The 26,950-nt window shown below is 44.3% G+C and overlaps 1 protein-coding gene across 1 annotated transcript in view; it reads right to left on the bottom strand.

Annotated features, from left to right (window-relative positions):
* HHAT (hedgehog acyltransferase) overlaps positions 1-26,950 on the bottom strand; it is a 232,370-nt gene that overhangs the window by 168,724 nt on the left and 36,696 nt on the right. The window contains exons 4-7 of the mRNA XM_045536059.1: positions 25,571-25,684; positions 15,736-15,930; positions 11,260-11,475; positions 3,393-3,564 (exon numbers count right to left, since the gene is read on the bottom strand). Coding sequence (XP_045392015.1) covers positions 3,393-3,564; positions 11,260-11,475; positions 15,736-15,930; positions 25,571-25,684 — 697 coding nt within the window. The remainder of the gene's footprint in view (positions 1-3,392; positions 3,565-11,259; positions 11,476-15,735; positions 15,931-25,570; positions 25,685-26,950) is intronic.

The raw sequence follows: 26,950 nt of genomic DNA, 5'->3' as shown, positions 1-26,950 counted from the left end.
GACAATATTAGAATATTATTTTTAAGTGTGATGTCTCATTGTATAATGGGTAGCACATTATTTTTAAGCAAAAAGTTAACAATTGTTGGATCTACATGGTAGATATGTAGTATTTATAATTCTTTCGAACCTTCTAGATGATTAAAATTTTTCATAAGAATTAGAGAAAAGTTTAAGTATATAATATCACCTATGAGGTATTATAGCTAAAAATAATTAACTTTAATCCATGAAGCTTTTTGATGTAACTTTTAGTTTATAACAAACAAAGGGTATAAAGGAATAAGCTAAATGACATTCTGAGAAGTCAGATGACAGAACATTCAGTATGACAAGTGGCCTGGTCCCTTCAAGTCTGTGTCATAAAAAGGGCTGGTGTTAAATTAAGACAATCTTAAGGGACAAAACAACTAGATACAATCTGTAGTCCTGGATTGGATACTCACTTGGCCAAACTAGGTATATAAAGGACATTTGGAGTCAATTGGTAAAATCTGATTATTGTCTGGGCATCAAAGGAGAATGAAAATTTGGTAATGTGGAAGGGAAGAGATCATTGACTAAAATAAATCTCAGGTTATAAACTTGTACATATGAAAGTTTTTATATGTAAGTTTTTATATACATACAAAACAAACACATTTGGGGAGATCATAAATATATAAAAAACTACGGGAAAAAAGATGAAGGACAAGAGATTTTATCAATAGTGATCACTGGGTAGATGGTCATGCGATGCTTTTGTTTTAAAATTTTGGGTGATCTGTATTTTACCACTTTCTATAATGCAAATGTACATAATAAAAAAAGACTTTAAAAGCTTTAGGAAAAAAAACAGAAGAATATCTTTATGACCTTAGAGTAGGAGAGAATTGTTTTTAAAAGACCCATGAAGTAAGAACCATAAAGAAAAATTTATCGATGTAACTACTTGCAAATAAAGTCTGTTCATCAAAAGATAACATAACAGTGAAACTATAAACCAAAAGAAAATATTAATATTTGCAACACCTATAACTAGAAAAGATGGTAACATAGAATAAGTAACTCCTGCGAATCCATGGGTAAAAGATTTAAATCCCAGTAGAACAGGCAAAATTTATCAACAGTTATTTCATTGAAAAATGATATACCAAAGTCCTTTAAGTCTATGAAAAGAGGCTCAAATTCCTTATCATCAGGGAAACGCAAATTACAATCATGAGACATAACATACACCCACCAGGATAATGGAAACCGTCTCATACACTGCCGAGAGGAGTATAAATTAGTTCAACCAATTTAAAAGATATTAATATTTTTTATTATCTTATAAATCTGAACATGTACACTGCTCACAATACCTATTTCTAGGTATATAAATTAGAGCAGTTTTACAAACTCTAGATAGTGACTCACCCAATTTAGTGGTTTCCAACTAGCATTTTAAAATAAAATAGTAGAGAACAGAAAATAAAATATCAGTGTATACCGCAAATGGCTTAAGGGAAAGTACAACTTTGTGAACGTTCACATACCCACACCCACACACAATCCTGTAATGCAAAATGCATTTCTTACTATGGGTCATATGCCAAAGAGTTTGAAAACTACTGCCCTGCAGGGAAACTCTTACCCATAAGCTCCAAGAGACTTGCAGAAATGGCATTATGTGGAATAGCAAAACCCTGGAAAAACTCAGAAGTCCTCCTCTATGTAGAATGGACAATTTGTTGCGCGTGGATGCACCAGCATGCTGTATCACAGCAAAAATAAGTCGTATATATAATAGTAACATGTACAGTATGGATGTTTCTCAGAAACATAATATTAAGCACAAAAAAAAGCCATAGAAAAACATACTAAGTATGAATCTATGTATATAAAGAGGTCTTAAAATATGCAATGTTAGGGATTTATCTGTGATAAGAGTACAATGAAAACGGAAAGAATGAATACAGAAATCAGGTTATCCTTTTGGAGAGGGTGAGAGAGGTGATGGGATTAGAGGTACAAACAAAGGCATCTAGCATTCTGGTTAGTTCCTAAGCCAAGTGGTACACACTCAAGTGGATCACTGGTGCCATCTCTGAGTCACTAACTCTACCACCCCAAGCACTGACCATGGGTGTAATTGTTACAGGGGTTAACTGTTCCTCATTGTTCGAGCCCCACTTTGAGTTGTGTCTTCCATTACTCCTAATTAAAAACATTCCAACTGATAAACTATCATTTAATCCTATTCTGTTTGTCTAATAGTATCATTAAAACCTTACAATATTAGTTACCCCCAACTATAAAAATATTTGTTTGGAAAGGAGAGACCATCAGTAAAACAGCTCAGCATTTTTTTTTTAATCCTAAAAGGCTTTTTCCTTGGAAACATTCTGATTAAGCACATGTGATACCAAGGACAATCAAGATTAAAAAAAAAAATCTATAAATCATCGAACAGATAGGAGCCAGGCTTGTCCTCTTGCCCTCGGTAGGCAGCAGCTTCATCTGCCCAGGAGATCACACAGTTGCCATTAGAGCCCCAGGCTGGGGGTTAAACCACTGGCAGAACTCGGCCAGCACAGGAGTTCTTCGAAGGAGAGAGAGCAAGGAAGTGAGGAGATTTAGTTCAGAAAGGGGAATGTTGTCTGGCCAGAGGAATGCAGAACAATCATTTCTCCACAGGCAAATCCTATCCTGGAGACCAGACCTGCTGAGGAAGTTAAGACTTGCATCTGCCTCACTGGCAGAAAGAAAAGGGTAGGTAAGCAAAGGGGGCCCACAGAGGGAAATACAGACACACACACCACTTATTCTATCTACCGGACACGTTGTAAGGTACACCCTTGAACTGCATCATTTCATTTAATCCTCAAAACAACTCTGCAAAAGTTAAGTCTCCTCGTTTTACAGATAAAGATGCTAAAGCTCAGCTCAGAGAGCTTTAGTAAACGGCCAAAGGTTACCGGGAAGTGGTAGGCGAAGCTGGGACTCAAACCTGCAGCTGACTCTAATGCTCATGTTCTTTCCTTTATCGAGTACACACGAAGAACAAGGAAGATGGCGGAACAACTCAACCTTCGGTCATCACCTCTCAGAACGGACTCAACGGCTGCCCCCAGCGGCTCCCGCCCTACGCAACGCTGGCCACGCTGGGAAGATGCAGCAGACCCAGCTAAGGTCAGGAGGACTTTGTTACAGGGAGGGGTGCGACCCTCCTCGGTTCCCAGACCACAAGCACAGTTCCCCGCTCTCCATCAACCAGGTCCAACACCTCCCACATGCATAATCTCAGCCACAGGGGCAGTTAGGTTAGAATGAAAAGGAATTTGCTCCAGGCAACTACACCCCTGCCCAGCCCCGGTCCAGCGTCACTCTAGCTCTTGGTGCTTGTGCTACTGTTGGTGATTCCCAGTTACCTAAGGTCCAATAGGAGACAGCCTCGAGCAGGGGGATGCTGCTGTAGATGGCGTGCATGTACATAAGGTGAGCCATCAGCTCCGCCAGCCACCACCAGAGGAGGCGGCGGCCCAGCCCCAGGATGAGGACCCACAAGCTGGTCTTCAGGGAGCCAAGCTCTTGCTGCTGCATCTGAAGTAGAAACAAAAGAAGTCATTAGACTATGCCTGGATTTCCAAAATAGTCCTCTAGACAATGTTTTTAATAAACTTCCCACAAATATAACTGCTGTATAGACTAACAGAGGGTTGGTTTGGTTCTGCCTTGGGAACACTCCATGTTCTTGGGTGAAATAGTTGTATCTGAGCTTGAAAATGGTCCCAAAGTAAGAATAGGGTGGGATCCACAAGTGAGCCCAGTGCCAAGAACCAAAGACAGGTCCCTGTATCCTCCACCCCAGCAGCATCCCAGGAAAAGCCCAGGTGGGAGGGCAGCACTGGGTATATTCTTCTCCTTGGGGCCTCGAGATCTCTTTGGGCCACAGGTGCCTCCCTGCCTGTCTTCATCCATCACCGACTCACGTCTGGGGCTGGTAAAAGCAGAGCCCAGTAAAAAAGGGCACGGGACTGGCCAGAGAAAGGGAGAACGAGGGATAGAACCAGACGGCAAGGTTAAAATGAAGTGTGGGTGGTCATTCTACCTTAAGTTGGTTCTGAAACATGGCAGAGTCAACTCAACAGCGACTACATGTGAGACGTGGGAAGTGATTAGGTCACGAGAGCAGAGCCCTCGGGACTGTGAGTAATGCCCTTGTAAAGGAGAGCCCTGAGAGACAGCTAGGTTCCTTCCACCACGTGAGGACACAGTGAGAAGGTGCCATTCTATGGGCCTTCACCAGATACTGTCTCTTCCAGCACATTGGTCTGGAAATTCCCAAGCCTCCAGAACTGTGGAGGGAATTTTCTGTTGCCTCATAAGCCACCCAGTTTATGGTATTTTGTTATAGCAGCCCAAATGGACCAAGACAGAAAATTGTTACCAAAAAGTGGGAGTGCTGTTGTAACGTGACAAATACCTAACAATGTGAGCTGGGTGATGGGTAAAGTCTGGACGAGCTTTGAGGTACATGCTAGAAAAAGCCTACACTGCTTGCTATGAATGGACCTTTAAGGGTGATTTTGGCAAGGGCTCAGAAGGAGAGCTGTAGAGGAAGCCTCAATATTCTTAAAGAATACCTAAGTGGTCGTGAATAGAATGTTGGTGGAAATACGCCTGTTATAGGCCTTTCTTATGATCTATTACCGCCATCCTCAATCCCCGGGCTGCAGGTCTGTGGCCTGTTAGGAAACGGGCCACGCATCACACCACCTGAGCTCCACGCCACAACCCCCGCCCCAGCACCACCTGCACCGCCCACCCTGCTCCATGGAAAAATTGTCTTCCGTGAAATGGGTCCCTGGTGCCAAAAAGGTTGGGGACTGCTGATTTATCAGGCACCAATGAGGAACTTGTCATTAGAAACCGAAAGAAAGGTGATTCTTGTTATGAAACGGCAAGAAACTTGGCTGAATTGGGTTCGTATCCTAGCGTTTTGTGGCAGGCAGAACTTTTCAGTGAAGAAATTGGATATTTAGCTGAAGCCATTTCTAAGCAGAGCGTTGAAGGTGCGGCTTGGCTCTGCTTGGCTGTTTATAGTAAAATGGCACAAGAGAGAAGTGCTTTAAAAACAAAGTTGTTCATCAAAAGCGAAGTGGGACTTAAAGATTTAGAAAATGCTCAGCTTGTCCACAGTGCCAAGAATGAGACAGCCTGTTCTGGGAGAGAAGACCAAGGCTGTGGCCAAACGGCCACCGGACTAGGAGACCAGTCAGCCATCTAAACACAAGTCAGACCTGCTGTCCAAGACAGGGAAGAAGGACCCCAAAGGCAACTCAGAAATCACCAGGGCTGCCTCGCATATCATAGACCAGAGCACAAGGTCCCGGGGGACAGAGCAATTTCAAAGACAAAATGGCTACCACTGCCTAGTGCCACCTCCCACTGTGGCTCTGGTCTCTGCACTCTGCCACCGCCCTCCCCAGCTGCCCCAGGTGAGGCTCCTGTGGCCCCCAGAGCAGTGCGGTATGTGCCACAACCAGCAAAGCCGTGAGGGGTGTGGCAGCCTCCACCTGGATTTCTCATGATGCCCTGAGGGGCCACAGGGGGAGGGCCCACATGGCAGTGCCCAGCAGAGCCATGGCGGTGGGGCTGCCCTTGTGACCCCAGACTAGTGGAGCCACCGGCTCAAGATCCTGGCCTGAGTGAGCTGCAGAAGGCACAGAGCTGCCAGGGGGAAAGGGAAGAGCCACCACCCCCGTGTGTCCAGAAGGCACTCAGTGTGTCTGGAAGGCTAGACCTCCACCCTAGTGGGCCTGCAGGGCACAGCAACGAGCCAAAGATGATTATTTTTGAGACATAAGGTTTTGGGCTTGCTCAGGAGTTCGTATGCCTTTCTTCTGTCCCATTTCTACCTTTTGGAATGAGAATGTCTATCCTATGCCCGTCCCTCCACTGTATTTCGAAGCACATGCCTTGTTTGATTTCACAGGCTCACAGCTAAAGGCGACTTTGCTGGAGAATAAATCATGCCTTGAATCTCGCCTATATCTGATTTAGATGATATTTAAATGAGACTTTGGGCTTCAGACTTTTGAGTTGATGCTGGAAGGAGTTAATACTATTGGGGATACTGGGACGGAATGAATGTATTTTCCATGTAAGGAGGACATGAATTTTGGGGGGCCAGAGGTAGGAGGCTATAGACTATTTACCCCCCAAATTCATATGTTGAAATCCTAACTCCCAAGGTGATGGTACTAGGAGATAGAGCCCTTGGGAAGCCATTAGGTCATCAAGGCAGAGCCCTTGTGATTGGGAATAGGGCCCTTATAAAAATGACCCCAGAGAGCTGGCTAGTCCCCTCCACCCTGTAAGCACACAGTGGAAGGTACAGTCTATGAACCAGGAAGCAGGCCCTCACTAGACAGAATCTGCCAGTACCTTGATCTTGGACTTCCCAACCTCAAGAACTGAGAGAAATAAACTTCTGTTGTTTATAAACCACCAAGTTTACGGCATTTTGTTACAGCCATCCCAGTGGACTGAGACACATAGTATCCATTAGTCTGTGGAGGCCAGAAGAGCTCAGACCAAGGCAATTGACAAGGCTAAGACAGGAAGAGGCACCAAAATCACTCTAGACCAATAGATTGTCAGGCCTTTCCTGGTGCCCAAACTTTTGGAGGGCAACAAGTTGTCTGGCTGAATGTGATAATGGCCTCAAAAGCAGTGTTGACAGAAACAATTGCCACACAGCTGTTACATCTCCAGTTTCTAAATAAGCAACTGTGCAGGTGGCCTGCAGGCCTGAGCATGAGCCCAGCCCACGCTCAGGTCCCCTGAAGGCCAGGCCTGCACCGGGTATGGAGCCCTGTTCCAGGGGGTAGATGCAGTGAGATTGGAGGGGAGCCAGGAGAGGCCCCAGCAAGTAGCCCCGCAAGACGATCAAGAAAACACGTCCACCCAATCACGTCTCAGCTCCAAGCGATCAAATTCCAAAGTCAATTCAAAGGCCTCCTTTTCCTCCCCAAACCATGTGCAGTGTAGAATAACACAGTATCTGTAATTAAGAAAAACCATGCAGTGCATTCTGAGGCTCACTGGCTTCCCAATAATGACTTGCCTACCTTCTGCAGGCCAAGACTTCCCTACCAGGGTTAATAAGGCGTAATTATGTGTCACGGCAGGACCAAAAGGGCTGGACATTTCTCTGCAATGCTCCCCTTTTTGATGCTAAATGCCTCCTCATGAGGACAGAAAAGTTTATTACCTAGTTATACAAATAAATGCAGCAGAAGGAAAACCATACACCTTTCCTTTCTAGTTGCTTTTATCTTAAAAAAAAAATGGCTATCTTTCTTTATTCATGTCATTATTATAGTCCATTTAGACTTTCAATCTAGTTGACTCCCTTTTATTTAAAAACACAAGAACACCCAGCATTTGTCCCTTGTCAACCCAGCAGGAAGGACAGACACGTTGTACACAGCCCAGCTAATGAGAAGGGCTGCTCTCTTGTCTGCATGCAAAATACGTCACCTGAGACATTTCAAACCTAAGGCATTGCCAACCTTAAGACCACTGGCAACTGCCGTCATGCAAATTTTAAGTTCAGGCGCCACTGAAAAATCCACATTAACTCATCTGCAAAGTGCATTTCAAAACGCATTATATTTTAAAACCTCATTTCATGCAAATTGCATAAAAAGGAATAGCAAAGCCTTTCTCTCTCTTCCAAAGATATTCTGACGAATAAAGATGACAGTTCTCAAAGATGAAAGGTCCCTTCCCTTCACATGCTAATAATACATATGTTTGAGAGCACCAACAAAAGCCTTACCCAGAGCCGGTTATCAACTGGGCCCTTCCTGCTCCTGATTTCTCTCTGCTTGGGTCTGGGGGCTTCTCAGCAGATGTCTTATTCCTTTGTAGTGGGTGTAGTTCCTCTGCATTCTGTGGTCACAGACCATACTCTTACAACACATCACTCCCTCATCAGACCCTCACTGCCCCCTCCCCAGCCCTCTGGACCACAGCCAGTGACACACAGTGACCTCTACCAGCACAGCACGGGGTGCCTGCCGGTGGCGTTGCTGCCAAAGACTGGAACCTGGTCTGGCCAGTTTGAGCCTCCAGACTCGTGCGTCCAACCAGGCCACACACCACTCCCTCCGTCCTGTCACACCAAGTCAGCATGGCAAGGCTCGTGTCTCTATTCCTTCTACCCAATCTGCATTCAATAGCCTCCTTTTACCCCCATGTCCCTGTCTGTGAGGTGGTGACAACAGTGTTGCTTTCATAGGGTTGTAGTGAGGATTAAGTTAGAAGGTGTCAAGCCTGGCTGGAAGTACTCAGTATTATTTATTATGATTAGCGTCATGGCAGGCATTCCCTAGAACCAGAGCCCGTGGCAGACCCTGGGCAAAGCCCCGGGACACTCCCTGCCCGCCCAGCGCTCGCCAGGCCAGCTATTCAGGGCTGGGCCCACCCCTGTACCCACAGCAACTGCCTGGGTCTCTTCAAACAGAGGGGACCAGCACACTGGCCTCCTCCGAGGGGAAGGATGGCCGCTGTCCAGGACCCCCTGCTGCTGTGCCCCTGCCACACTGGATACCCAGGTCTCAGTTCCAGCCCACACTCACCCTGGAATTGCCACAGCCATCTGGCTAATAACGTCTACAAGTAATGACAGTAAGAGTTAATACTCCTATAGTACTGATGTGCCAAGCCACATTACCTATTTAAAATCACTTGGTCCTCACAACAACCCTGTGAGGGAGGAACTACTATTCTTCCCATTTCACTGATAAGGAAACTGAGGCATAAGTAAGGTAATATCTCACCAACCAGATGCTCTCAAGCCAAAACAGAGAGGGACTCAAACCTGGGGAGTCGGGCTCCAGAGCCTTTGCTCTTAACCTCCACGCCAAGTCCCCTGAGGTGGGGGAACCACCCGAGGAAGAGCCCCCGGCCCATCACACTGAGGCCCCCTTCCTCCCTGCAGCCCAGCCCACAACTGCACGATTCAGCCTGTTCAAATGAAATGTCGCCGCCCCACGCTCCACGCTAAGCAAATAAATGGCATGTCCTGCTCTTCCCTCAACCCCCCACCCCTGGCCCAATATCCGAATTCCACAGAAACACAGGACAAAAATAAATCAGGCCCATCGGGCTCTAAATGCCACCAGAAATGGCTTTCAAGTTAAGGCACAGAGGTAAATTTTTACATGTTCATGACTGATGTGTGCAAATTTCACATGCCTTACATTACAGAAAACACCTTCTATACTTCCCACATTTTGTGTATGTAAATTTACATGCTGAAAACCTGGGCAAAAGACATCCCTCCAGGGCTGTGCCTAACATGGCCATTTTATCATTTGGAGTTTGCAGATTCCCAGCTGGGCACCGATTTCCCGCCTGGGTTGGTTTCCACGATGGGGTTCTGCTGCCCCCTGGTGGAGCAGCCTCGCCCTGCTGCTCTGCGTCGTTGAGAACTATGAACTTCAGTATTGCCAGCGCTTACATCTGAAGGCACTGGATGCATTCATTCATTCAAGCACTTGTAAGCACAAATCTTGCTTACAAGCTCTTCCGATCAGCTTTCTCCCTCCCCGTCCCAGCCTTTTGCTCCTGGTCTCTGAAAGAATCCTTTTACCACTGGGTTAGCTTCTTGGTTTAACCAACCCCTCTGCCCTTTTAAAGCCCCCTTGCCCATAGAAGGGAAGCCCCATATAGGCACCTCCACAACTGTGGAAACTTCCTGGCTTTTTATATGTGCCCTATAGCTCACTGAACATTTTTCCTTTTCTGGATTGACTTTTCTGTGAATATTCCCAAACCATAGAGAAAAATTTTAATGTGCCCTTCCAAGGGCCACCACTAAGTCACCTTCTGTCTTTTACACCAGTGGTCTCCAGCCTTTTTGGTACCAGGGACCAGTTTCATGGAAGACAATTTTTCCATGGACCCAGGGGCGGGGGTTGTGGGGAGATGGTGAGCAATGGGGAGTGGCTGCAAATACAGATGAAGCTTAACTGGCCCTTCCTGCTGTGTGGCCTTGTTCCTAACAGGCCACAGACCATCGGGGACCACAGTTTTTCACAGTAATTTTAAACACAGATTTTAGATTACTTCATGACAAAAGAACTATCCTATGTAACCCAAACCAAGGTATGAGAAACCACACCTTGAACATACATCCACCTAGAATGTCAATTTCACTTAAAGATTTCTGAAGGGGAAAAAAAACTTCTATACTTTCACTGGCTATTTTAGAACATTGTTATTGTTATAATGCAAAAATATAGTTTTGAGTCCAATGCATAACTTACGGAAATTTTTAAGACAAAAGATTTCTACGAATGCTCTTTTTCCAGGGGGCATCCCTTCCTGTTCCCCCCGACCCCAGAAATGTGCAGCAGTGCTGTTGGCTCTCCATGTTAAACCATGCTGCCAGGCATGTGTATGTGTTTGTTGTACATGTGTATGTACATACATGTTATTGTCTCCTCCATCAATTGTTTTGGTGGCGGGGGTAGAAATGTCCCTTGAGAAACACTGCTGTAGGTATTATTGATTACTAACACCTTAGGTGAATTAACTTAGCAAACATGTTCCATGAAACTAGATATGGGTTGAAGGAAAGGAAAAACAAACAAGAAAGAAATTTCTAAGTAGAGGGAAAGGTGAAGTCGGAACAACTAAGGCAGCTTAATCAACATGGCATTTCGGGCAAGGATGCTGTCCGGAGAAGGCAGGCAGGACCCGGCCACACACACACACCCAGATCCTCAAACACCCCATTGCCTTGGAACTTTCTTCCCTCCCCCTCTGTTTTCTCACCTAGGTCACCCTTAATTCCCAGGCTACGGCAGGGCTATTTCATAAGGGGAAACATATTCACCAAGCAACAGGGGAGCAACAGTTTCTACTTTTTCAAGTAATACCATCATAATATAACTTTTTCTTTCCCTAGGACTCCACCACAGTGGACGCCAACTCCCAAGTGCCTCTCCGTGTGCCCCAGTTATCAGCTCCAGTTGCCACACTCCACTGAGAATCAGAATGGGGACCTCCGGAGCTAACAAACATGAGAGACCGATCAACCTTGTCTCCTCACCCCCCCGTGTATTTGGTCTGTTACGTGAAAACTCACGACAACTGAGTGTGTGTTTTCAATCTGTGGGCACACCTGAATGAAAAGATCCAAGAGTCCCAGAGAGGACCACAGCAATAAGGACAGAGGCTTACTCTACAGAAACCAATCCAACCCCCAACAGGCCCTACCTGTGTGACGAACTCCGGGAAGCTGAGGATGGGCCCGTTGTGGAAGACCGGGTAGTAAAAGACATAGGCCAGCATCCAGGGAAAGGAGTAGGAGGCACGCTCGGCCGGCAGCTGCCGCCAGCAGAACTCGAGGCTGAAGCTGGTGTAGTACAGGCAGCGGACAGTCAGCGTGAACTGCAGCAAGTAATATTCGTTTTCTGTCTTGTACCACCTTCTCTGCGAAATCAAAAGGAGAGAACAACCTTAGAGTGGCCAGAGGGACATCATCCGATGCAGGTGTTGGCCAGCATGGCCACCTTTGTCTGAGAAGCCCAGGAGCCCTGGGGAAGGAGATCCCTTCCCCAGGTAGAGCAGCTATACCATAAAGAGAGTCAAGAGCCAATCATCACCAGGTAAATCTCATTGCTAATCAAAGCAAGCCATTAATGAGCAGTGGGGAAAAGAACAGCTCTAACAAATTTCGCATCAGACCTGATGCAACAGAATGAAGGTTTCCCTGGATGCGTATCTATTAGACACATCCAGTGGAGATTAGCTACATCCAATGGCTACTTTGACAGCTCTGACCACAGAGGGACTTAAAATGTCACGTGAGATTTCTGTCTTTAACATATCTTTCTTTTGGCTCTTCTGTTAATTTGGCTCCGTATTTAGTTGAGTACTATTTGCCAAATAAGCTTTAGAGACACATATTTAAAAGACATAGTCCCTGCTCTCGTGTTTAAATTCTCATAGAGATAGGTTTGTAAAAATGCAATTACGACCCAGCATGAAACGACAACAAGCCTGTATAAACACCTGCATGAGACAAAAGAAGGAAATGTGATCAAATGTTAATACTGGGGGAGCAAAATCACGAATCATTTTATAATCTCTATGTTTTTCTATATTTTCCATATTTTCTAAAAATACATATATTGCTTTTTAATGAGAAAAACAATTTATGGAACTATATTCAAGATATAGAATTGGGTCAAAGGAATGAATAGTTAATTTGATCCATGAGGGTCTTTTAAGGCTATTCACAGATAAGCCAACCACTGAACAGAGTTTCTACTCTTTGTCTAAGACTTCAGCAGCCGCCGAGGGTGAGGCGGACACGCCTATCAGGAGAACCACAGGTGCAGAAGCACGGAAACCCAACTAGTTCCTAGTCATTTGATCTCCTTCTGCAGCATTTTTCAAGTCACCATAAAATGTGCACAAAAAAAATGAACATTTATTCACCACCAACATCCATAACTAATGCTAACTGTCCCCAAACAAATGATAAACTAGATTTTGTATACTGGTCAGGTCCCCAAAACATTAGGTATATGTGCACATTTTAATTGCAAATCCATTTTTAAGCACACTTGCCTAATTAATCATTCTGGGAAGGTAAGTATCTTTTGTTAAGACAAGAGTTACTACTTCATTTACTCCCATAAATCCAGATTTTGACCTATGTGTTTAAAAGAAAGTATTAGCCCCAATCCATTGGTGAGAGCAAGAAAAACTAAGACAGTGTAACAACAGCAAAAAATACTTGAACTTCTGAAAGGCTATTGAAGGGTGGCCTTGTTAATAAGCTATCAAGGAGAAAAAAAAAACAGAAAGTAAGAGAAATAAACTCACAACACATAGTTACCCCTTTGAATTGAAAACTCACAGCACAACTGCCCTTTGCTTTGATTAAACAACCTGGGATTCAACTAATTGTCTTCAAGCCTAACTCATTCGTTATCTGAGTTTGTTTCACAGCCTTGAAGGGCCCCAAAGAGACAACAGGGGTGCGAGCTCTCTGCCTCAGCCCCTGCCAGGACTACATTTCAAGAACTCTGATAAAGCCAGCCTCACAAAGAAAAAATGGAAAAAGCAAGCACAGCCACTCCTGTTATCAGTCTGCAACAAAGAAAAAAAGGCATTTTTACCCTTCAGAAACACCAAAAGCTACCTTTTCCTCAGCTGCCAGCATTTCCCACTACTTTCTCTCAGAGCTATGCCATTTTTCCCTGTTTCTCTCTTTCTCCTCCCCTTTTCTTTCTTTTCCTTCCTTTCCTTCTTGAGAAAGTAAATAAACTTTTTACTTCTTTTTATCCTAATCTTTGTGCAAGAAATCTTTCTCAAACAGTGTCATGAGCTCCTTGTGAGTCTCCCACCCTAACAGCTACGATTTTCATAAAATCACTTAACATTGATCTTCTTTTACCCTGGGAACGATCCCGTGAAACAGACAGAGCAGCTGTTACTTCCGTTTTATAAATAGTGAAACTGAGGCTCAAACGTTACATGGCTGCCTCCAGCTTCAAGAGCAGGAGGAGACGGCGAATAGACTAGAAACCAGGCCACTGGCACATTTTTCCCCTCATGCTCCTTCCTGCCACTGTGCAGATCCAGGGCACACGAGTTCTATGTGCAGTCGCCCTAAATAACCAATGAGTTAATGAACAAAAAAAGATGTCACAGCTTTAGTCCCACAGTGACTGAAGAAAGAATATCAGAAACTTCCCAAGAATTTGCAAGGAATGTTAACGGGGTGAAGGTAAGAAATAAAAGACAGCCACAGAAAAAACCATCAGTGTCATATACCATTCGGAGAGCTGCTGACTCTCTCACCAGCTGGGACACAGGAGCAGCAGCACGTCACATGGAGCCTTGGGGGACGCTGCACATGCCTACTCCTTCCTCTAACCCCATCGCATCTCCACAGGCACACTCACTCGGTCAGCAGGCACCTGCAGGGAACGGGCCTGCAGTCTCATACACAGGTGCATGGAAACACTGCCCTTCCCCTCGAGGAGTTTATATTCTAAGTCCCCAAAACCAGACACACCAAGCAGTGGATATCCACACTGCATCGTGTAAAGTGAACACAAAATACCCCAAGCCAGCACAGAGCCCAGCACTAGTGAAGCCGTCAATACAACTCATTGATTGCATCTCAGGACTCACAGAAAGAAAACAAACTGGAGTTGGAGAAGGGTTTTATGCAGAGATAGGAACTGCACTAGAGGCTGAGGTCTGAGCCTACTTGGAAAGAGACAAGAGAATCCGGTAGACAGGGATGGAGGGGAGGTTGGTTCCAACGACAGGGTGGAAATGTGCACATGTGTAAAGAGAAAGATAAGCAGATTAGCCTGACTCAGAAAACAGCTCCTGTGACCCCAACTCGGGCAGTGACTGAGAACCAGGCTAGGGAAGGCGGCTGATGAAGATGGAAAACAGCCACAGCTCTGCCCTGGGCACACGGCCCCATGTCCTCAGAGCTGCGAGTCTCAAAAGCTGGCCATTCTTGCCGTTGACTGACCCTGCTCCAATGCCCAGATACCAAGAACAGACACTGGAGCTGGGGCCCTGGACGTGCGTTCTTTTTGCCACGCATCGCCACCCAAGGGGAAACCTGCCACTTCTGCAGGGTCCAGAGCTCCACACACCGTCCCTCACAACCACAGGTCCGATGGCTTCCCTGGCAGCTTTGACGACAAGCTGGCTTCTCCAACTTGAAAACAAACCTTCAACAGATAGGCGAGAGAGAAGCTCAGAGTGGGCCTGAGACCAGCAGGGCTAAGTCACATTCCAGTTACCAAAGGCACACCCAGACGGTCTGGAGTCGTCCAGGGGACGGTGCACACAGGAGATGAGCAGAGAACGCACAACAGGAATCGGAAAACGTGGTGTGGGGAGTTCACCCGTGGGTGCGATCAACTCAGCAACACACACCAAGCTCCTAAACCCGGAATGCAGTCTGTCATCCCCGGGGCCAAATCTGGTGTCCGCTCACAAAATAAAAATGTACTGTTACTGCGATTAAGAAAAAATAAAGCTAAAAAGGTAAATGCCTATAAAGGAAAAGTGTACTAATGCAAACAAAAGCCATAAAGAAATGGGGTTCAGGCCCAATGTCAACCTCCATTAGCACAAAAATTGTTAGGTAGCTGAGACTGTCAATGTCTTTGGGTTTCCAAAGATGAAAGCTTGGTCTGGCCCTTTGGGGCAAAACACTTTGTTTTCACTTTCTAAATTCAAAGAGTTTCCAATGGAGTATGTGTGTAGATAATGAAGAAATCTCTTCCATCAATTAAGAAGGAAAACATCTGCTTTGCCATCACAGGGCCACGTGGGCACCAGATGAGATGAGGAATGGGAGTGTTCCCTACAAATTGTAAAGTGCTCTCCAGATCATTTTTATTAAATGCCTAGGGGACTATTTGTTTCTTTTCCCTTTTTTCCTGCCCCTCTGGCTCCTGTTACATCTGGCACCCTCCATGCCCACCTGAGAGAAAAGGTAAAGGGTGCAACCTTGTGTCTTAGCCAGACACAAAAGATTGCAGAACTCCCCGCCAGGGTGCACATGTATCAACCCCGTACGGTCACCAGGGGGAGCCCCATGATGGTTCTACAATTGTCTCTTGTCTGAAAACAAAGGTAGGAGCTGAGATCAGGGCAAAGCCAACGGAGCCTTTTCCTTCCCGATGGTAACACAAAGACACTTACCTTAACTTCCTCCACACCTTGCAGCCTCAGCGTGGAGAGCAAGAGGAGAGAACAGAGCCACGACAGGACCAGCGACCGGAACTGGGCCACACAGAAGGAGATGACGGTGTGGAGCAAGACCATGACCACACCTGGGGTCCCCAGCACACACCAGCAGGCCCACATCCCATAGACCATGAGAATCCAGGGTCTGTGCTGCAGAGACACACAGGGAGAGGGGAGGGAGGAAAAGAGAGAGAATTAAGTTCACGGGCATTGCTGTTAAAGGTTCTACACGTAAGAGGATAATGTTTACTAACCCAATAACCAAACTCTGTTCTCACTGTCCTGGGAATTTGGTACAACACAGACCAACGAGATTCAGAAGGACTTTCCACATTAGCCCCCAGAATATCCCATCAGATCCACCCAGAGGGAAGTAATCACTTTCCTGCCTTAAACCAAAGCTGCTCAGACCCCCGGGTCCCACTACAATAAGATGTTAATTAAGCTGACTTTCCAGTAGATATTATACTGTGGAAGCCAGAAGACAGCTGGGAAGAGCTACCAACCTGGCACACCACACCCTGCATACACCATCCTTCAAGAGCCAAAGTGAAAGAAAGTGTTGGTACACATTTCTAGGGAGTCATATTGAGAAAACCAGGCTATCTAAACCAAAAAAGCCTTTCTAAAGTCTAAGCCAGAGACTTAAACTTTAATATGTATAATTACATTTTTTAGCATATTGTTTACAGACAAATTTGTATCACAGAAAAACTGCATCATACTTACTTGCTGGGATAGTGAAGGCTTTGCACAGTCTAATACATTTATTCCCATTTTAGGAGAATCAGAATATTTTTCTGCTTAATTATCAAGTAATTTATACTTATTACATTAAATAACTACATAGGTGAATTAACATGTCTTTGCTTTTACGATATACTTGATTATATCTGGTTGGTAAATCCTTATTTGAAAACTGCAATAGTGTTTTAACATTACAATGCAAGATATCACCATGGTTTCATGACTCAAGCTTTGAAGTCCAAGGGCCTAAATTCAAATGCTGGTGTCTCCATTAACCACCTGTGTGACCTCAAGCAAATTACTTGATCTCTCTGTGCCTTAGTTTCTTCATATATAAAATTAAGATGATACCTACTTCATAAGGTTATTGTGAGGATTAAAATAAATTAATGCCTGTAAAATGCTTACAACAGCGTCTGCATACATAGTAACAACTCTACAAACACTAGTTGTTATTCCTACCAGGAACTATGATGTCTCATGGATGTGCATTTTAAAATGTGGTCCCCAGGAATACACCGAGTTGAAAAGTGGGGACTGCCCAGATTTAGGTCCTCTTGTGAAAACAAGAAATCTTTCAAGGAAAAGTAGGTGTGGTGTGTAAATTGTAAAGCCCATCCTTAGATGCCACCTCTTCCAAAATATTGCCTGCATACTGTTCTTTCCCAAACCTGTGCTTCAGCCCAAAACAGAACATTTTGGATGTGAGACTAGGTCAGCCATTTTTAAGTTCCAAGAAAACCCGAGAAATCTGAAGTTCACTTTTACTGTTTTTCCAGCCTAACTACCCACAGAAAACAGCCACATAAATTTGCTTTCAAACTTTCCCCCAAACACTCGCCTCTGGGTAGAGTCTAGTTATGAGGAACAAGGTCGCCAGAGACTATTTTAAGAGATAGTTTTAACAAACGAAGAACAGGAGGTCCTTTTCCAACACGATCAACAGCATTTACCATTGGAATTCTTTTTCATGCATGTGTGGCTATGTACACAGACACAGTTTCATTTTTATTAAGTGCTATTTGATCCATTTGGAAAAAGCTGCTTTGCTGGGATTCATTTGGGAACTTACCACAGACTGAAGCTGTTTCAACTTGGAAAAGGCTGAAAGAACCTTCAAGAAATACTTGACAGTGCTGTGTAAACCCCGTCTACTTGAAAGATCCTATGATAAATTTAACTGTGGTCTCAAAAGCCACCTTAGGGCAGACAAATTTGTCCCATATTCTCATCCCCCATGGTTTCCCTCCTGCCAAAGAGTACAGGCAGACACATTTAATACTGTTCTAAGACATCACAGACGCTCATGTTCTCTATAAACCTCAATATTATCCACTTATTCTCCCCCAAGGAGTATAGCCAACTCTACTATGTATATTCATGGCACACAGGTAATGAAAAGTATAATAAAAGATATGGATAATGTAAAAACAATCACCTGCATAGAACTGTTGGATAAATCAGAACCCCACTGAAATATTGGTTTTCATACTTCATCTGTAAAAACACCACCGTAATCCCATGCCCAAAACACCATTAAAATCGTAAGCGCATGATCAGCCTCCCACACCTTGTTCTCCACCTCTCATGACGGCAGGGCAGTCCCCACCATGGAAGGAGCCCTTAGGCACACTGGCCCGGCCACCGTCCCTCCCACACACATGCCTGGATCTGAAGCAGTGTGCAGAGAGGTCCAGGGACAGCCGGGTGGCATTGCCCAGCAGGTCAAGCAGAAGCATGGATGACCTGCTTCTCTGGGCAGTGGGAGAGCTTTTCCTAAGCACTTCGAAGACCAACTTCACATGCAAAGGCCATAAAGACAGCCCCACCCCACCTATCTCTACGCCAACTGTGCTTATGTATTTATCAAACTGTTGTCTGTCTCTTAACTGAAAATGCTTAAGATCAATATTAAGCCTCTGACATCAACTAGGCCAGAATATTTTTTAGCTTTTCAAAAAAAAAAAAAAATACAATGTGTTATGTTTTATTCCAAAGCAACACTTCTGACTCATCACTAGAAGGGCTTTAAGATCATCTTCCAAATTTTCAGGGTGATCTGAGCACATATACAAGGTTTGTAGTCACACATACACTCTATGCCAAGCTCAAGTTTTATAACTCCACCTAAAAGTCAAAATAGCCCAGTTCAAATGGTTCAAATGATGACTACAATCAGGAATCATTAGTCACTTGCAAGAAAGCACAAAGGAATCCTATTGCTCAAATAAAGCGTACAAATAAAACACAGCCTTAATGTTGGGCTGTGATGTTTCTTATTTAGAAATTTAGACTCTAGATAACTTATATAATGCTCTTTTTCTAATGGAGATTTTTATTGAGATAGTTGTATTCACATGCAGTTGTAAGAAATACAGAGAGATCCCTTGTACACTTTACCCAGTTTTCCACAACAGTAACACTTTGTAAAATCACAAGTATCACAACCAGGATATTGACATTGGTACAGTTCACCGAATTTATACTCAGATTTCCCCAGTTTCTCTTGTACTGTGTGTGCGTGTGTTTAGTTCTATACAATTTTGTCACATGGGCAGGTTCGGTACCCACCATGGCAGAGACACAGAATGATTCTGTCTCCACAAGATCCCTCCTGTTCCCAATTATACCACATCCACTGCCTCCCCAGTCCCTTACCCCTCCTCTCTCCATCCCTAACCTGGCAACCACTCATCTTTTATAAAATTCTGTCATTTCAAAAATCAGAGTATCCCACCTTTGGGGCTGGCTTGTTTAACTCAGCATAATTCCCTGGGGATTCATCCAAAGTCACTGTGCCTATCAGTGCTTTGCTCCTTCTTAGTGCTGAGTAGTTTTCCATGGTATGCATGTACCACAGTTTGTTGAACTATTTACCTGTTGGAGACAATTGGCTGTTTCCAAATTTGGGGCTATTACAAAAAAAAAAAAAAAAAAAAAACTTATGCAAACATAGATTTTTATATAAAAATAAGTTTTCATTTCTCTGGGATAAATGCAAACTTGCTGGGCTGTATGTTCGGTTCTATAATAACCTGCCCGCCAGTTTTCCAGCAAGCCCGTGCCATTGTACATTCCCACCAGCAAGGTACAAGTGATCCGGTTTATTCCCACCCTTGTCAGCATTCGGTGCTGTTACTATGTCTTATCTGAACTGTTCTGGTAAGTGTGCAGCGACAGCCCATGGTGGTTTTAATTTGACTTCATGATTCTCTTCTAAAAGGTATCAAAGTGGGAGCGACCTGAAGCTTGAGATTAAGATGAGTTGAGAGATCTCTGCCAGGGCACAGGATGACAGCCCCATCAGAAACTACCCTGACCCTTCAACTGTCTTTATTCCAGTCTCCTCAGCTTCTAATAGAAGACAAAACAGAAAGCAGGAGGAGAAAGAAAACTTTTAAAAGAATAAGAAAGAAACTATACTCTATTATGTAGCAGTGGAGATAAAGCCAGACTGAGAACGCATGGCCTTTCTGATAAGACACAGGGCCCACCGCCCCGGACTGACTCAAGCAGGCATCCTTCCCCTCCACTCCCCCCTGCCCCGTGTTACACTGAATCACTTCTCAAAATGGGATCCAACTGGCTTTACTTGGTCATCTCCCTTAGAAAGCCAAAATCCTGCCTTATTCATATTACAACAATGTAAGCCCAGAATCTAGCATGGTGCCCAGCATATATCAAGTGTTTCATAAATATTGGATGAATGAACAAACCACATGGATGGGTGTGTGGGTAGGTAGATGAATATCCTTTCCCAAGACTTGGAATTTAACCTGGTAGTTATGATTAAGAAGTAACAAGAAAATACCAAAATCTGAGGCTACTTTGTCCAATAATGTGAAAACTACTGTCTTCCGAAGTCTCTATTTGTCCCACTTAGCTCCTTATAAACAAAGGCTACTTTGCCAATGTAGATAGAATAGAAGCGCATCATTTCACATCTCACCACCCACTACCTATTCTCCACCCACAGGGTCTCTTACGCCTCTATTTGTGTTGGGGGAAATCACCTATAGTTAATGCCAGTAGGACACAGGACATCTGTAAGAGAACCTGTGAGGTTAGTCCCAGTGGACCCTCCTGGGGGTCTAGCCAATGGAGCTTGCCCATCTCCAAGGCTAGAGTCAGCACCCCTAAGAAAACACCATGGGCTTGCCCTCCTTGCTCCTGAAATCTATATTCTTCCAACCTCCTTCACGGGGAGTCAGAACCAGCCACAGGAAAAACTGGCAGACACGACCCCTTTCTCACACCATCTCTACACTCCAGCTCGTCCTGTGCCGTGGATGCCAAGTAATAACACACGTGTCTGGGCGGTTTCCCTGGTTAGCTCACCTCTGTCAGGAGGAGCAAAGGTGTAAAGTCTTGGGTCAGGATTCCTACTGGCAACAGGATCAGACTTTGCTAGGTATTAATACCTTTTGCACATCTGCCAGGAAACCACTCAGTGGGAGCATTATTTGAGAAATGCAGAAAGGAAATCAACTGACATTCTTATGCATGGCATGATTTATTATATACTCCATAATCAATCAAAGCTGCTACTGAAACATACACACACTCTATATATGTGTATATACACACACATATATATAAAATCTCCCCAAACACATAGAAAAAAAAACAAAACACACATCCCACAGTCTGAATGCCCACATTCTAGCCTGCTTTTCCTGGGAGCAAAGGCCAGTGGTCCCACACAAAGGGACTGTCATCCCTCCTATGCTATGCATTGATGGAGGTAGAAGAGTCTGGTGCCAGGAAAACCATTAGTGCATGAGATTTCTATTAGGAGCATGGATCTGAGAATCTGCCGGTATAGAGCCTGTTCACCACGGCCTTCCAGAGGTTAGTTCACTCCTCTCCCCAGCACTGTGGAACCCACTCTGCAGCCCTCTGCATAGCCTGTGGCCGGTGAGCTCAGCTGTGGGGCCCAGTGCTAACAATGCGGGTTCTCCCAGGCAGACGTACAGTGAAAACTGCTCTGCAGCCAGCAACGGCACCCACCTTCGGCCCCCCACACCAGGCCAGCCTTCTCAAAAAGTTCACGCAGGGGTAATTTTAGTTCCGAGGGCAGAGAACGCAATGTCTCAGGTGGTGGAGAGGCCACGGTGGCATTCATGAAAGGAGGCAACCATCTGACCCGCCCAGTGCACACTCCAATCACAACAAACCCACAGCCAAAGCTCGGGGCCATGACTCAGCCTCCCCTCCCAGGGCACTGGCTGCTGGTGCAGTCTCGCCAAAACCCAGAGAGAGCCTTACCCAAAAAAAAGGCATTTAAGCTCGGCCACAGAGCTCAGTGGAAAGTTTTATTAATTATCGTGGTTTAAAAAAAAAAAAAAAAAAGGATAGATTATACTTTTGAAAATAACCTGCCTCCCTGTGGGAGGTGGTGGGATGAGATTAGGTGGAGAGGGGAGCATCCTTCAGGGCCCAGGCTGGTAACGGCAAGAATTGCCAAAGCCCATCCCTCCAGAACATTGCCCAGAGTTTACGAAGCCTCAGAGAATAGGGAAATAAACGACAACGGCAGCCCAAATCTTCCACCCTGAATAAGTACCAACAACAACTCCCCGAATGCAGGCCATCTGGAACACTCAGTCCAGGTGGCGAAAGCAGGGAGCTAACGAGGCCAAAGTCATTGCTTATGCTTACACAAGGGCCAAGCAGACTCAGACAAAGAAAGCACTGTGCCCCGGCCACAGCCACAGCCGAGCCCTGCCCACCAGCTGTCTCACAAATCAAACCTGTGGTCGCACAGGGGACAAGAGACACAGAGGGAGATGACTCAGTGTGCACTCTGCCTCATTCCAGGAAACACGCAAAGAACACCTCCTACTGACGTTGGCTAAGACGTGCTCTGCAGAGAAAGACAGGCCCACCTGTCCACCCCTGCCTGACAAAGCGACGCAGAAAGCTAAAATAAGTGAACTCCATTTCCTTCAAGCCGCAGCTCAAAAGCCGCCTCTGCAGAGGCCTTGGTGACACCAGAAGGGCAGGTGTGGCCCACACCTTCTCCCAGCCCCCTGCTGTCGTGTGCAGCCCACCCCCATATAGGGTCCAGGGAGGAAGCAGTGCCCGGTTTCCTAACTTCTCACTCAAGTTGTGACTGTGACTCTCCATGGAAAAGGGCTGAGCTTCTCAATCCTTTCTCCAGGACACGCTCACAAAGTAATTACTAGGAAAATGTTGGTCTGGATGACAGACATGGCTTCTGCCCTTGAGGACCGTGGAATCTCAAGACAGTTACCTCCTTTCTCGAACATCATAGACGGAACTGCTCCGGGAGCAAAGGCTGGCAAGGTGACGATGACAGCAGCAGCCACCGCTGCCTTGGCTGTCCTCACATGCAAGCATAACCCTGAAGAACATTTGCTCATTAGACCCTCTCCACGACTCCCGGAGGCCAGCAGTGTCATCCCTACTGCACAAATGAGGAAACGGGCTCAAAGACATCAACGTAAGTTGCTCGAGGTTACTAGGCCGAGACTGGCAAAGCAGGAATTTGCGCAAGTGCTCTCAGCCACACCAGATACTGCCTCCTGAGGTGGCAGGAGCTGGAATGCAAGTGTACAAACAAATGGACAGACACCGATATCCTAACACAGGTGGATTTCTGATGGTGTCACATGTAAAATAGGAGCTGAACGAGGAGGAGGTTTGCAAAGAGGGAGGAGCATCCACTCAGGAACAGGTTATTCATCTCAATCACATATTCTCAACAGGGGCTATACCACCTCCAAACAAAAGGCAGGGGCAGATTTCGTAGGCTAGGCCTAAGGTGAGAATGGAAATTGAAGTCAGTTCAATAGTATGAGTTTTAGGTTATTTGGTTTTGGGGGGCAAGAACACCCTACTCTTATGTCTAAAGCACAGACATACATGTAACACATAAACAGATACACAGGTTATCTGTAGAATTCTGTAGATTTAAGGTCCATAGAGGGGGAAGGAATATTCATGGTTTATAAGGTATAAAGAATAATGAAACCGCACCTGCGTGCATACCCACCACCAGCCTAAGACAGCATTATCAGTGCTTAAGCAGCCCTAGGTATCTCCCCCGCTTTCTATCCACTTCCCTTCCCAACCAGGTGTTACCACTGTCCAGGAATTTTAATGGTTCGTTTTTCATTGTAGTTTTGCACATGTATCATTTAGTTTGCAAACTTCTGAGCTTTCTGTACATAGAATCTCATCTGATATATTCCTCTGCAACTTGCTTTATTAGCTCAGTGGTATGATCCAGAAATTCATCCACGTTGATAACTAGAATTCATTCTATTTCTTGAGATGGATTCACTACAGAAGTTGAATATTTCTTAAGTTTATCGGTCATATGTGTTTCCATTTCATCTCTTTACCATTTTTCTATTAAGCAATCTGTCTTTTTCTTATGAAATTTCTTTATATAATTCCATAATACCAATCCTTTGTCAGTTTGCAAATAACGTCTCCATTAGCGACTTGCCTTTTCACTTCTTTATTGTGTCTTTGGATTAACACAAATTTTAATTTAACTATATTAATTTTAATATACTTAAATTTATCAATGTTTTCCTTTATAATTTGTACTTTTTGTGTCTTCTGTAAATAAGTTTTCTCTACCCCAATATCAAGAGATATTCTCCTATATAATCTTTGCTAAAAATACTTTCAGTTTTTACTTTAGGTCCTTAATGCTCCTTGAAGATTATATATGGTATGAGGTAAGTATTTATTTTTTAAACATGGCTAAACAATTGTGTTGGCACTACTGATTGAATAATTCATCTTTTCCACCCAGACCTGAAAGGCCAGCTCTGTCATAAATCACATTTCCATCTATATGTAGTTATTTTCTAGATTACGTTCTGTTCCATTGGACTATTTGTCTACCCTGATGCCAATATAATAGCATCCTAATTTTTATGTCTTTATAATATGTCATAACATCTGGTAGGGCATATCAACTGATTTTGGTATCAATCTTATGCCACCTTCATTAAAATGACTTTGAGAATGTTCCCTCTTTCTCTTTTCTGAAAAATCCTGAAGAAGATTCAAATTACGTGTACTTTGGATGTTGGGTAGTATTGGTTTATTAGACTAGTGGGGCTTTTCTTACAAATAGATTTTTAACTGATTTTTCATGGTTACAGTATTATTCAGTCTTTCTATTTCTTTATGAGTCAGTTTTGTATTATCTAGAAGTTTATTTTGCCAAAGTTTTCAAAATCATAACCATAAACTTGTACACAATACCCTCTTACTATATTATTTCATCTCTGTAATATCTATAGTTTCCATCCCTACTATTGGTTATCTGTGCATTTTTTCATGATCAATTTTGTCATTATTTCATTTCTGCTTTCATTTTTGTTCTTTCCTTCTGTTTTTTTGTTTTTTGTTTTTTTTTACCTGCTGTTCTTTTCTAACTTCTTAAGTTGCATGCTTATCTAATTAGTTTCAGCCTTTCTTCTTTTTTAATACGAGTACATAGGATTATGGCTTCCGAATTAAGTACCACTCCAGATATATCCTACAAATTTTGATAGCCAATATTTTCCATTCATTTTCTAATTTCTCGTAAGTTTTCTTGTTTGACCTACGAGTTATTTAAAAGCATGTTTTCTTTTTTGATTTCTAGATGAATTAGCATTTTCAGGTCATCTTGTTATTGCTTTTCAACTTAATTTCACTGGGATTAGAGAAGTTAACCTATATAAAACACATCCTTCGAAATTTGTTGAAAATTACTTTATGGTCTAGTATGTGGGTCAATTTGTATAAATATTCTATGTGTTCTTAAACAGAATGTGGGCTCTCCAGGTGTACAATGCAACAACTTTTATACATGTGAATTCCTCACATCAAGCTTTTTAACTTGTATTTTTCCTCATTGGGTTTTTTTTTCCTCCATAGGAAATCACCTCACATCTTTCCCAGGCTCCCAAGGCTAATATCTCATGTCTTCCGATTTCTAGCTCAGGACCCTTTCCTTCACAAAAAGCAAAGGAGAAAGATATTTAAAAGGGAAAAACACACATAACCGTACCTTCCTTGCAAGCAGCGTGGCCACCTGAGACACTGCCACGTGGCCAAGGAAAAGCCACACCAGCCACTGCTTCCCCCATTCCATCCAGAAGCTCCACTCAAAGTCAGTTGGGTCCTAAACAGATCAAAGCAGGAGTTTATCAGAAGGATTTCAGTACAAGTCTGAGTCAGAACACAAGCTCCAGTTAACAACCAGTTAACCGTAAAATAGCACTTCTGCACATCAAGTCCTGTCCCCACCCACCTGTCCTCTCCCCTGCAGCTTGCTGGTCCCATTGCCATTCCCCAAATGCACCCTGTCTTTTCTACAACTCAGTGTCTTTCTAAAGCTGATCCCCCAAGACCCTCTAGAAACTATTATCATCTCCATTGTGTAAAAGATAAAACGGAGGCTAGGAACTCGATTCATCCAGCCATGGGCACCTGGATAGTGCAAGTAACGAACTGAGACTATCCCAGTTTAGACACCTAGATACTTTAACGAGAGAAATTTAAGTTGGACACTAATAAAATTGCTTAAAGTCAATCACGTTAAATCTTGCTGTCATTTACAGGCAGGATAATTTCATAGAGAAATTAACTAATTTCATACAGTTCAAGAACCACAGGTACACTCTGGGTCCAGGTAGCAACTCCATGGCTACATTGGTACCAGGTTCCACGTCTATGAAGCTCCCGGGCAGGAGCAGGTGCCCTGACAAGAGTGGCCATGCAGACACCTGGGAACTGACACCTAAATGCCCCAGCCTCAGGAGCCCAGGGAAGATCCCGGCGGCCGAGCCGAGCGTGCGGAGAACACACACAGTGACTGGCCGCCCTGAAACGGCCAAGGCAGGCTGGGCCCGTGAGCATCTCAGCACCACCTTGGTGCAGCGAGGATTTGAGGCCTCAGAATTTTCTAACCAAAATGTGTGGGTGGGAAAGGAATCCTGCAATGGCCACTGATACCGAACCCCTCACCAATCTCTGCAAGTGGAACTTGGATGGAGCCCCACTTAACCGGATTCAGAGGAAAATGTGGATTTTTTTTTTCGTACCTGATGATTGTGGGGCCATGCATACCACTTACACATATACTAAAACTCTTTTTTGTTCAGAAGGTAAAATACAGATAAAATTGATCTTGATCCATATCAGACTATGAATGCACAGGTAGCAAACCTAGCAGCTAAGACTGGAGGCTGGGTTTAGATCCCAGATCTGCCCACAGCCTGGCTGTGAGGACCTTGAACATGATACTTAACCTTTCTGTTCTGTTTCTTCATATGACAGTAGGACTTTGAGGTTATTTTTTTAGGTTTTAATAAGAGCATATGTACATCAGAAGTTTAGAACAGTGCCCAGCACATAGTACTCGCTAAGCAATAGTACCTGGCACTAA

This window comes from Lemur catta, chromosome 23, assembly GCF_020740605.2.
Source record: "Lemur catta isolate mLemCat1 chromosome 23, mLemCat1.pri, whole genome shotgun sequence".
NCBI classification, from domain to species: Eukaryota; Metazoa; Chordata; class Mammalia; order Primates; family Lemuridae; genus Lemur; species Lemur catta.
This window is presented reverse-complemented; position numbering and strand designations above follow the sequence as displayed.